General features: G+C 41.3%; 1 protein-coding gene across 6 annotated transcripts in view; it reads right to left on the bottom strand.

Moving 5' to 3' along the window:
* Positions 1–4,502: 4,502 nt before the first annotated feature.
* fam13b (family with sequence similarity 13 member B) overlaps positions 4,503–13,361 on the bottom strand; it is a 76,913-nt gene continuing 68,054 nt past the window's right edge. For 2 of the 6 annotated variants that reach the window (XM_042418088.1, XM_042418089.1), the window contains exons 14-24: positions 12,850–12,921; positions 11,948–12,221; positions 11,669–11,810; positions 10,902–10,983; positions 9,961–10,146; positions 8,518–8,771; positions 8,156–8,239; positions 7,948–8,043; positions 7,306–7,718; positions 5,714–5,815; positions 4,503–5,233 (exon numbers count right to left, since the gene is read on the bottom strand). In XM_042418088.1, the coding sequence (XP_042274022.1) occupies positions 5,110–5,233; positions 5,714–5,815; positions 7,306–7,718; positions 7,948–8,043; positions 8,156–8,239; positions 8,518–8,771; positions 9,961–10,146; positions 10,902–10,983; positions 11,669–11,810; positions 11,948–12,221; positions 12,850–12,921 (1,829 nt within the window). In that variant the 3' untranslated portion in view covers positions 4,503–5,109. Of the gene's footprint in view, positions 5,234–5,713; positions 5,816–7,305; positions 7,719–7,797; positions 7,848–7,877; positions 8,044–8,155; positions 8,240–8,517; positions 8,772–9,960; positions 10,147–10,901; positions 10,984–11,668; positions 11,811–11,947; positions 12,222–12,849; positions 12,922–13,361 lie in introns of those variants that run through there. The other 4 variants (XM_042418090.1, XM_042418093.1, XM_042418091.1 and 1 more) reach the window with 4 other exon arrangements.

Raw genomic sequence — 13,361 nt, forward strand, 5'->3', positions numbered from 1 at the left:
ATTAAAGAATCATTAGTTAATTAATTAATCTCTGGGTATTTTATTCAATCTTTTATTAAGTGTAGGTTGTCTAGGCATAAATTCACTTTTATCACAACAGTTAAGATTTATTTGACACAAGAACAAGGAGAAATGATGTGGCAAGCTTGTAAATTTAGTCTTTATTTTCATGTGTTAATGTTACTGATTGTATTTTCTCATCCTTTTTTGTTAATGAAGAAACAACAGAAGAAAAAAAAAAAGCATTCACAAAGTAAGAAAACATTTATAGCTACATACATACATACAATATATCGATGTGATAAAACACAGTATCACATGTTAGATGACCCCGAAGGAGAAGAGGAAGCAGATTGTGTGACCTGCAACTCCTGAAATCTTCTCCGGCTGAAGGAATTTATAGCAAAAATCAGTGTAAAAAAAAAAAAAAAAAAGCAGGTTTTTGTTTCTAACAGGAGTTTTGTGATTAAAACAGAAATCTAAACACAGAATTCAGACGCATTTACTGCAGCACAAATCCATTTTCTCACCTTTTAGTTTTCAACAAATGTTCTAACTTTCCTGAACACGTTTATGAGCAACAAGATGCAGATTTACTCTCTTAACAGAACCTTAAGACATATTGTTTTTTCTCTTCCGTTGCTGTTTCGACAAACTAAAACCTGATCGTTTGTACGTTTCCAGGAGGATTATGACCTGTGAGACATCTTCGACAGTGACGTCTGCTATGAATTCCAGGTCTGTGAATCAACCATGCATGTTGGATGGGTAAGTGTGAGATGAAACATACTGTACACCGACAGAGAGACAGAATACATTTACAGTTTTAACAACGTATGAACCACATGTGAAGTTTACCACTCTGTTGCAGGCACAATGAAAAACAAAACAAAAACAAAAAAAAAAAAGTGTTTGCTTGCTTGTTTGAAATATTTTTAGAAAAACCAGGCGCCAAACAAGTCGACGGTTCACGTTGTTCACACTAAAAAATATAAGACGAAACTAAAAGAAAAAGCCCTTCAGAGATTGACGATGAAATTGTTTCCACTTTTTTTTTTTTTGACGGATGATAAAAACTGGAATGTTTTCAGATATGACACGTCTGTCATTGGCTTTTCAATCCCTGTTTACCTTCTGTCAAACAAATGTATTCATATTTTGGTTTTTAAGCAGCGCCAACATGAACATTATGCTGACAACAGTGGTAAAGACACACTCGACTGACATCCGAGCAGTTTGCGTGTGTGTGTGTGTGTGTGTGTGTATGATAATGTGTGCGTCAGGCTGAAAACAAGTGATCCAAATAAAACAAAATTAAAAAGAAAAATCTTGTACCTCAAACATACACACGCCGACACACAGTCGATCCATCATTACCCCCCAAAAACTGCAGAACCTCCACGCAAACTTTATTATTGCTGCTTCTTCATGGCACAAATAATAGAAACAATACATCATGTTATTCATACTATTATGTTCTCTTTTGCCATGCAAGCTCACTACAGTACTGCTTCTATATTAGCTTATATTACACAGAGCGACAAAATAAATCAAAAACAAGCAGGTTCATGTTTGCTTTAGCCACACACAGTGCCAGACTAACTTCTACAGCTGGTTTTACAGTTAGTGAGTAGATACAAAATGATTATTATTGTCATTATCACACACAAAATAATGGTTATGATAGTAATAGCAATATTTATTTAAAAAAAAACAAAAAAACAAAACAAAAAAAACACATTCTCAGGGCATCACAAATATAATGAACCAAATGGGGCCAAACGCAATGTTTGAAATAATTTAAACATTTCTGACATTCATTCCTTCGGGTGTTTTTTATATACAGTATATATTTATATTTGTATAGAATTAGTGCTTCATCTTTAGAAATACAAATGAAAAAACACAAAAGGGCTGCATTCTGTGAATGCTGTGCAAATAACATCTTATTTTTACATCAAACCTCTGAACTTTACCGTCCTGACAAACACACACTGCACCCTCCCTCGTATTCTTTACAAGCTCTCACAAACACAAAAGTTCAACTCTTGGACTCGTTCGTAGCTTCGAACCGTCAGAACTGACCGCAGTCAACTTTGATCCAGACGGGTAATTGTACATCAGTTCAGAAAGAAATGTTCTTTGTCTTATCTGCCTCTTAGCTTATAAATCCAACAATGAACCAGCTAGAGAGGTTCTTAAAATAGAACTTCACCTGCTAAAACAGAGGATTGACCAACTTAGCGGCTTCAGGCCAAATTAAGTGACTTAGAAATGCGTCCTCTCATTTCACACCGCGACCTCTCGAATCCTGCCTGATACAAGACAACATGGCTTCTATGAAGAAGAATGAAGAGGACAAACTCGTTGGCATGCATCAAACTTCAACCTGGACTGTCTCCTCCTCACCTGTCCTCATTTTACCTGCCAGCAGGAAATGAAACTTTACAAGAACTGCGGATTCGACCAAAGAGAGGACTTCTTTTTTTTTTTGTGTTTTCCTACTTGGTTGTAAAAATCTTCTCCCCTACAAGTAATGTGGACACTAACATGCAAAAGGTACTAATCAGACCTTCAGCACCGACTCTGTCAAACAAACACATCATCGGTTTTTGGAGAAAATATCAGTTGACCAAAGACAAAGATGCTCCTCTGCGTTTAAATCAGTGCTGGCAGTGTTGGCACCTCATCGTGTTTTAAAGCTACAATCAAACTTCTATCAGCGACCACCAGAGATGAACAAGTTTTTGAGTCTTTCAACGGCAGCCAAACCAGCTGCACAGCAACTGCTGACTGTCCCCTCACTGGTGTTTATGAAACCGACCGTGTACCTAACGATACAAGAAAACCAAACCTGGTCAGACTACTCCTGCCTGTAGTCCACGAGAAGAGGACGAAACGTGGACCAGACGCTGCCCAATCAAAGGCACCTCTCAGCATTTATCACCCATGATCCCTCAGAAACCTGCCGCACCTCCATGCAGCAAACCGAACTGCAGAAAACCGAAGAAAAAATATACATCATATAATCTGTGAATCTGAGTAGGACTGTTTCCTATGAGCGTCTTACGTAAAAGCTCTGTCAGAAATATCAAAATCACGAGCCTATGACTGACAAACGCAGACATTAGAGCTTACAAACACTTAAAACCAGCTTTTTGTGAAAGAGGCTCATGGGAAACAGAGTTAATTTGTGAAGGAGAAATACAGGTAAACACCACCGTTTGCCAACCTGCTGTACATCTTACTGACAAATATTGCCAAAATAGAATTTTAAAAAGTTGAAGAAAAATACTGAAGAATGGAAAAAGAAAAAGAGAATCAGTCCCGAACTGAAGCGAACAGCTCCAAGATCACACCAGGAGTTAATAGTTATTTTTCCATTTCTCTTGGAATACAACAAATATTCTTTTTCATTCAAGAAAAAACATGAACAGCAGTGTCTCACAAACATGTATGTATATACTTTTTTTTGTTTTTTTTTAACAAGAATACACGCACAAAGTTGTTAAACTGGTGAATTAATCTTAAAATCAGTCGGAAGGTGGCGCATTCAGGATGTGAGGATGTTAAATGAAGTTCAACCGACAGAATAAAATAATCACCTCGCGCCAAGGGGAAGCGGTTTGAACCAATCGTGTCTCCCTGAAGCAAGGTGAAGGAGGGACTTTTCACACGGAGCGACGTCCCGAACAAAGATCGAGTGGAGAGCGTCTAAAATGTCAGTCCTCGAGCTGTCCATAATGATGATTCCTCAGCGCAAAGGAAAAAAAATAATGACATGAGGAACAAAAGATTGATAAAAGAAAAGTTTTTGAAATTAAAAAGTCAGAATGTCTTTTTTTTTTTTTCCTCAGAAGACGAGGAAACGAGACGTGAGAAGACAAGTGCAAAGTCTTGAGTCAAGTTGGGATGATGATGAAGATGATGAAGAGAAACACAGTGATGATGATTCCTTTTTTTTTTTTTTCTCCATGCTTTTAACTGCGACCCGCTTTAAATGATATGCAGGCAGCTGAGGCAGCAATGATTGGTCGTGGCTGCTGTCACTCAAATGAAACGCAGGTCATTGGCTGAATGATGAGGAAGCGGCAGGAGTGACTTAAACTTTGACCGGCTGCATTCATGTCGGGGAGGGAAACATCCGTAAATATGGACGTCACCTTCTAGGTGGCTGATTACACCTTGAGACTGAGTTTTGGCAAAGAAGCTCCTGTTTGTCCACATTACTTCATTCTGACATCATGAACGAGGAAAATATCTGCAGTCATATAAAGATAATAAATATCAAACAAAAGATTTGAGTCAGTTTGTGATCAAAATGCTTAAAAATGTCAGATTTTTCAAAGCTTTACTGCATATTTATTCACTAATGGGGCCTTTTAGCAAAATAGTCCTGGCAGCTAAAAGTTCCTTCAGTGTATTTATTGCAAAGATTTGGCAAAATTTAAACCGATAAAAATAATTTGAGGCGTGTTTTTTTTAATTTACTGATTAACTTCTTATTTTGCCAAGTTGTTTAAAACATCAATAACAAAATAAATCTCCATCCCTGCTTCTAGTACTGATATTAGCGAGAACCAATGTTTGCTTGAGCTCCAAACAAATGCTGTAAACATTTTTGTCCGTTTTGAGGCAGACAGTGACGTTAAGTCCTGTAAACTCCTGTTCCTGAGCCATCAGACAACTACACACCAAGAACCAGAACTTGTAGGTTCCTGCAGGCAAAATGAAGGCGACACTAAAGTCTCTCCAGCTGAAGCCTTTATAAATAAAACCAGTGTTTACGCACGTTAAATCACGGCATACTGAACTTAAAACTTTGACCTCAGAAACGCTTCCAAAGCAAAACTCTGAACCAGCCAGACACTGATGTTTATTTCCCACGACATGAATGCAGCGTAACGAGCGGAGGTCATGAAGTCTGATCTGATGTGGTTTTCTGGAGACTCAAGTGATCTGGATATGGTTCTCGGCTGGAGTGTTTCTCGAACCCTCCGGGGTGTGATGATGTCTCATGGGCTGAGGGACGTCCTGGGTGGGCGGGTCCTCGCTGCCGTGATGACAGCTGATGTGTGCGGGGACGGCGGGCGTCTGCAGATGGTGGGTCTAGATGGATTTGGAGGAATCCTGTTTGCTGATGAGGACTTCCAGGAGGCGGAGTTTGGCCTTGATCCTCTTGTACTCCCTGTACTCCTCCAGCATCGGCACCCGGTCCTCTTTCTGAACGTTTCTGCAGCAGAGAGAAGAAAACGAGTTTTGAATTTTTATGTCCTAATGAAGTCCCAGTTTCACCTTCTACATGAGTCATAATCTCCCAAACCTGACTGAGACTGGAACGTTTTCTCAGATCCCTGAAGTCTCCGGCTCGTCCTGCCTGGTAGTTTTTTCACATTATACAGGTCGTACAAAGACCACAAGCTGTGATTAGATGGTGTTTAATGTAGTCTGATGCGTCTCTCTCCTGAATCAAAGCAGGGTTTTAAGGCCCCTTTATCACCCAGTTTAACTCATCTAATCTCTGTTGTGTAGTCTGATAATGACTTTAGTATCAACAGAGATTTTCACCTTATAGATTAACTGTTGAGCTCAGACTCCTCACTATCAGACACGTGGATTAGTACATTCTACTATTTACTACTATATACTATACTGATTGAAATGACTGGATGTTTGTGTGTGTGTGTGTGTGTGTGTGTGTGTGTTCACCTACCTGCCGTTATGCTGATAGAAATCTTCCTCAAACTCTCGGATGGTCTTCCTCAGTTTCTTCTTCTCCGCTTTGGCTTTCCACAGCTGTTCCAGCAGCTCTGGCCTGGACGATGACGAGAGACATGAGGACACAGTTAAAAACACTCATGTGAGTGAAAAAAAAGGAGAACAGTCAACAGCGACTGTTTGGACTCGATTCTTTAATTCAAGATTCAGAGAGAAAAGGAGGACAGGAAGTGAGGTCGCTGAGCAGGAAGTGAACTGCGGTGGCCTGAGGGGTCAGCTGTCAGGATCATGTCCGGGTAAGAGACCTGGATGTACAAACCTGAGCTGATTAGAGGTGTGTGTGTGTGTGTGTGTGTGTGTGTGTGTGTGTGGTAACTCCAGCTATGAGCTTGGTGACACGTTACACAGATTAGTGACTCAGCAGCTCAAACCTGTTTTCCTGTCTCTCATTATTCCTGCTGGTGTCTGCACAGTCAGCAAAGTTGGAATTAATCAGAGCTTTTTTTTCCCCTCTCACACAGAGCAGAATTATATTAATTAATACAATTAATAAAAGCACTTTAACAGAATTGTCCAAACTGAATAATCCAGTCCAGCGAACATGAATGTAAAGTGTTTTCATAAACAGACCTGGATCATGTGACTTTGGCTTCATCTATCTGTTAAAAATGGCTTTTTGTCATTCAGACATACTGCAGGTGTTCGTTATGTATGTTTGTTAAAGCTCGTCAGCGTTAAATAAATAGTCACATGCTTGTTCTATATTTGGGAGCGGTGAGCTGAGATGCTGATATTGAGAAATAACTGTTCTTAAAAAAAAATTCAACTAATCTTACAATGTATTTTACAATTTAAGCCTTAATTAATGATTGTGAGCGCTTGCCAAATCTTCTCACTCACCAATTTCAATTTAAAGTCAAAGTGTACAAGCATAAAGCGACAAGATGTTGAACTGGGACTGTGGTTGAATTGCTGTGTGTAAATCATTTTACTGGATATTCATTAGTGGGATGAAAGCTAAATGTTTATGGAGGGAAACTGGGTCTGATTATAGTTCTCTATGGTACTCTGGTGCACTGCGAAGGGAACAACCCTTTATAGACTGATCTCCTCAACAACTTTAAATTGGCTCCTTTTCCATGTTTCATGGTTTATTAATCTGATTTAATTTTGCCCACAAGAAATGATAATTGAAATATTACAACGGCAAACGAGACGTATTTAATCATCTCTGACTGTGATTATTTAACTTTCAGTTCAGATTTAAACTGCGAAAGAATGAAAATGCAAAGAGAAATCTTAACGAGGTCTGACAGTAAAATTGCTGTTGTGACGTTATACATATTTACGTAACGAGGTGCTGAATATCTGAAAGTGGCTACAGTTATGTAATTACTGTCACATGACACCCACAGTAAGCAGTCATGTGGGAAAGTTGTCATATACATGTTTATTTATATTTTCTTTCATTGATGAAAATAATTAAAATAGAGGCAGCAACAAAATAACTGGTATATGTGCCACAGGTGTGTAAGAGGATGCACATTAACTGTGTGTGTGTGTGTGTGTGTGTGTGTGTGTTCTCACATGGACGAGGCGTTGGAGCTGGACAGCCGCAGATCCAGAGCGAGCTTCCCCGACCCCTCCTGCAGCTTGGCTCTCATCGGACCTCCCGTCTGGCTCTTGTCGCTCATCGGACAGTCACTCTGTCTGTCAAGTTGTTTCTGGCTCCTCATTGGCCCGTCGCTCGGGGTCACGGGGTCAATGGCTATGATGACCTCAGAGCTCTGCATCTCCCCGCCGCTGCTCTCTCCCTCCTCCTCCTCCTCTTCTTCCTCCTCCTCGTCCCTCTCCTCCTCCCTGTCATCTTCTTCTTCTCCTCCTCCTTTTTGCTCTTCCTCCTCCTCCTCCTCTTCTTTGATCTCCTCCCAGAAATGGGCAGTTTCACCTTCGATGATGGGCTGGAGGGTCTGACTTCGCCGCTTACTCGAGGGGGACACCTAGGAGAGAGAGAGGGGAGGTTATTACAGGAGAGGAGTGTCTTAAATGTGCAGTAAAGCAGGAATAACATCATTAATACTTAAGTTGTTCGAGTGTTTTTATACTCATTTACCAGTTTACTAGGTACACATAGCTAAAACTAATGCAGTGTAAAGATATAACCTTCATGCAGGTAGGATTTGTTGCAGGGCGGTCGTGTCCGTAACGATGCGCATGTTGTGTACTTACTGTCACAGGTGTGATGCTGACTCTGGTGAGCATTTGTTTAACCAATCTGTATCGATCGTAGAGAGGCTTCACCACCAGACGCTCCTCTCTGGTCACCTGGGAGAGAGAAACAGAGCCGGTTAGAAAAAGGTTTCAAAGGGTTTCTTTTTCCGAGCGGTTTCACAGAACAACTTATATCTAGTCAGGATTTAGGATGTATGTAACTCACCGGTCGACCGTGCAGGCCTTCGTAGTGCAGCAGGTTCTTCTGAAGGACTGTCTTCTCACAGGACAACTGCTCCTTTGTCATTTTCTACAGGACGACAGACACAGTTAATAATGTAATAGTGATATAACATTTGCAATCTACTTGGAGTTCTAATTTATTCATTTGTCCCTCGTCCTTCAAACCCTGATCTAGTTGAGGGAGATGTGGGTGGAGGCCAACGGTTCTGTACTATCACTCACTTTTAGATGACCCAATGAAATCCAAAGCCCTCTAGTAACTATACCAGCCGTAATATTCAGTTTCACTCAGAAATAAGTCACATTACAGAAAATAATGACTCTCTAACTGCTGTTTCACTTAACCAGAGTCTTGATCCAGTCTGAGAAAAATCTGCCGTTCACCTTGATGTCATCAGGCCAGCTGTCCTCCTGCCTCTTCCCTTTGACCCTGCGCTGGATCAGGTCCAGTGTTTCCTCCCTGGTAGGACGTTGACCCTTGACCTCCCCCGTCGCCTCATAAGCGCCTTGGTCCAGTGTGGAGCCGAAGCTCTTGGGTAAAGTGTTGCTTCGCGGACGAGTCTGGGGGCCGAGCTCGCTCTCAGCACGGTGTTTGGCATCTGAGGGAGGGAGGGATAAAGCGATGAGTGGAGACGAGCGACGAATAAGAACGAAAGAGGGGACCAGGGCAAGAAAAGTAGTTGTAGAAAGCGTTTGGGGAAACAAAGTTGAATCTAACACATTAAGTATCTTTCACTGGCCGATCAGACATGCAGAAGTTTAATAGACAAGTTGTTGTGGTTAAGGTGAGCCGGTCACAATATGAGGAGAAAGACAAACATGCTGAGACATCAGACACACACCCTGAACAAAAAAACACCAAAACACCAAGTCAAAACCCAAATACAGCAAGCAAAAACCTTTTCCTAACAGCATCTGACTGTGAAATGCTTCAAATAATAAAGACATTTAAAAGCCTCTGAGACGTGGTTACAGATGATGGTTACAGATGAGACTGTTAGATGCTACAGTAACTCTGGATAAGCAGTTACAGTTTGCAAAAACACGACTGAATTTATATCACTGCGTGTTTTCCTTTATTACTAGATAAGTGATTACACTGGAATAATGTCTCTTAGGGCTAAAACTACCAATTATTTTCATTATCGATTAATCTGCTGATTATTTTTTGATTAAGTGCGTAGTCTTTAAAATGTCAGAAAATAGTGAGAATGCATGTTATAATATCTTAGAGCCCAAGGCACAACTTCAAATATCTTGCTCTGTCCCATCAACAAATATACCTGTTGATATATATATATATATGTCCCATATCCAAATATATTCACTTTACTGTCCTGTGTGATGCTGAAAAGCACCAAATCCTCACATTTGAGAAACTGAAACCAGGACATGAAACATTTTTGCTTTAAAAAATGACGATTAGCCTATTTGATTTATAAAGTAGTTGCAATCATTACAGCTCTAATGTCTCTATAAACTTTACTGTACAGTTCTATGTCACAATGAAATTAAACAGATTTTTCAAAACGGTGAGCAAATATTTAATGCCTAAACACATCTACTTATACATTTTTTTTTATTTTAAACTCAAAATCCTAAAACTACCGTTCTCTCCCTGACAGACATCACATGACTTCACACTCTGACAGATAGCTCTCCGTGCCAACATGCTGTTTCAAACAGGAAATACACCAAAACAAGGAAGCAAGATGCTCTCACAATGCCGCCTTATTGTGACTTTCAGTAGTGTTTGTATTGTCTACTTACTGAGTGTTTGGTACTTACTGAGGTGATACGGTCTAGAGCTCTGGCCTGAGTAGGGGTGGAGTGGGGGGGTGAGTGTGTGATGGGGAGGTGAGCAGATAGAGGAGGAGGAGGAGGAAGGGGAGGAGGGGGCATGGTGGCGTCTGTGTGAATGGAGCAAAGCCTGGTGCCTCAGCGTGCTTCTGGGTAAAAGGTGGTGCTGGCGTCCTGGTTGGCCGATCAGTCAATCAATCAATCAATCGGTCGTTGGGCGATAGGAGGAGGAGGAGGAGGAGGGAGGAAAGTGGAGAGCGGGTGCTCGCGTTATTGTTGTTTTCAATTTTTGATTTGAAACAGAGAGAAATGTTTCGGCCACTGCGTTCTCAGAAAAGGAGAGCCGTCACCTCACACAGAGAGGAGGTGACTTGTGTCATGGGGTTCGTTCAGTATGAGGAGATGATGCACAGAGACGAAGAGACACGTAAAAGTGCAGAAAATGATTTTTACAGTCTAATATTTGCTGGTGATAAACACCAGTTTATCAAAGAACAAACACTTCTCTGACCACATTTTAAAATCTGACCTTTAAATTAGTGGATTATTCCTTTAACACTATTCTTTGATGTTTCTAAATATTGCGAAATATGAGATTTAGTATTTATGATGCAGTATTTCACCATACTGAACTCACCCCACAGGTAATGAATGTGGGTTCACAAGGACGCACCAGCACACTGGAGGGTGGGAGCCACGCATGTGAGAGCCATGTCAACCCCTGGCATGTGTGTGTCTGCTTGTGTGTGTGTGTTAGACCAGCATACATGCAATGTGGTTACAAAGGTCAAAGGTTAGGAGTGGGGAGGGTCAAGCTGTCCAGCATGGAACAGGATGGCACACATACACTCTTAACCCCAAAACATACATACACACACACACACACACACACACACAAACAAACACACACAAAGAACAAGTGGTTCTACCTTTAATCTGCCTGCGGATCTTGGTGAGGTCCGTCATCCATTTGAGAACTTTGGGGTTAGCTGCCTTGTCTGCATGAGAGGGCTGGAAAGAGAGAGAGAGAGAGACGGGGGGGAGAGAGAGCAAGTGTCGGTATTTCAGTGAAAAGGTCAGGACATTTCTGGAACAACAATTTAGGTATTTAGCTGTATTTTATGACTGCTGTATTTTACGAAGCACTCTGTGATACTCTGCCCTTTAAAGGTGTTACATAAATAAACTTCCAAAGTCTTGAAAATGCTCAATATTAAGGGATCAGAGGAATATAATTAACCACCTACTATTAGTTTAACAGCTACTCAGATTTTCAATGAAAAAAACAGAGGTTGTTACTGTGTGGAAGCAGCAACAATTCTTTGAATTAAACGTGTTAAATCTGTAATTGTAATGATAACAGAACAAAGCAGAGTGACTTTTCTTTAATGTCTGTATCACAGCAGGTAGCCAACGATAACTTACCAATGGTTGAAATGAATGAAAGACTATGAAATACACCTCATAAATTGTTTTTAATTAAGCCAGCTCTGATTTACAGGCCTCTGTTAATTCACTGTTTACAAATATTCATTTTATTTTGGAATTTTCCATCCATAAATGATTTTTGTTAATCCATTGTGCTTTTGAATAGTGTTTTTTAAATGTTGTAGTTAAATCAGTGATTTTCCTGCTCTGTAATATAAACAATCGATATGAAAAACTTTTTACAGTCACTTATCATTTCCATTCTTACCTTGTAGTTCCTCTCCTTCTCAAACTGCTCTTCAAACTGTTTAATTTTCTTCTTTAGGTGCTGAAGCTTCTTGGTGAGTTGGTGGGTCACTGAATCGCCTCCTCTCATCGCCTCTTTGGAGCCGAATGATGCTCGCCGCGGTCTGGAGTGGCGGAGGACGCAAGTATGAAAGTCCAAAACTCAACAAACACGACCCAAACATTTCTGCTCTGACTCATGACGGTGGATGTGATAAAACCAGTAACACTGCTGCAGCTGGATGTTCGTGCTCCGCCTTACCTCTGTGCTTTAGTGGGCGAGGTGGCGTCTGGGTCCTGCTGGAGGAAGCGTTGGGCACCGTGCGCCCCGAAGTCGAGGAAGCGTCGTGCCAGCAGGTGAGGATGGGAGCGGGAAGAGGAAGGGGAGGCGTCCTGTCCTCCCTCCCCCTCGTCCTCCTCCCCGTCCTCTTCGAGGGGCAACAGGGGGAGAGGAACCATGCGACCGGCCAGCGGGGAGAGCTGCGCCTCTCCGCTCTCGTTGTCGTCCTGCCAGGATTTGTAGGCCGGGACGGGATCTGGAGAGAGAGAGAAGGAAAGAGAGAGAGTAGTGAGTCAGAGCAAAGCAAAGGAGGGCAGGAGAAGAGGGAAAAGATTCGTTTAATCATAACAATAATGATGCACGTGAGGTAGATAAGGTACATATCAACACGGAACAAACAAAAGCCGCCTGGGCGGGGGGGAGCCGATATTTTCAACAACACATTAATTTTCTTCTTCGGTACCCTGCTGACTCACTCTTAGTCTGATTAACACTGTGTTGACTGTCAGCGCCATGTTAATGAGCTGAGTCAAGTCGGAAAGATAATAAGGCAGTGTGAGGCACGGAGAGGCAGAGTCAGGGGGAAAAAAAAGTATTCAGAGAGGAAACGTGTCCTCGTCAAATCAGCCCAGTGATGCTGCAGCAGGAAGAGGAAAAAAAAGAGTCTAACAGTTTCAAATCTGATAGAAGGAAGAGTTTTTACATGCAAAGCTTTATTTATTATCCGTATCATATGAGCATATTTAAAACTATGAGAGTATTTTAATAGTTTCCTGTCCTGTATCCGAACGAGCACCGAGAAATAACGTAAACAACCCCTGTGAACGGATGAGAGGAAGGATGGGTAGACTGGTGGTCGGGTGGGAAGATGTGAAACTACTTACCTTGACCTTCCTTTTGCAGATGCATACATGAGAAGTCTATGGGAGGGAGGTGGAGATGGGAAGGGGGTGAAGCTGTTTGGATGGAAGGAGGACAAGATGGGGGAGGGGAGAGGAGGAGGAGGAGGAGGAGGAGGAGGAGGGACAGGGACAGCAGAGAAGACGAGCTGTGAGGTCAATCTTTCATAACAACACTCATCAACATTCATTCAGTGTAAGTGAGAGCATCTATTATAATTACAAACAAATGATGATGTAGATATTTAACAGAATTATAGGAAATGAAGAAGAGTGACAGCTCAGGTTTTCTTTAGATCTTTGGGAAACATTTTTTAATAAACGATTCTGGAAGATTTTCCTAAAGAAGATGAGCTGAGGACAGTTCAGTCTCTTTGCTCTGTCAGAAAGAGGTTTTACAGCTGCATAAGACAATATAACTCACTGGATTTCTACCAATCTGGGAGAAAATAATAATTTTGGAAACATGTTGGAATGAAATCCATGTATGTATGTTG

The sequence above is a fragment of the Thunnus maccoyii genome, chromosome 8 (assembly GCF_910596095.1).
Source record: "Thunnus maccoyii chromosome 8, fThuMac1.1, whole genome shotgun sequence".
Lineage (NCBI taxonomy): Eukaryota > Metazoa > Chordata > Actinopteri > Scombriformes > Scombridae > Thunnus > Thunnus maccoyii.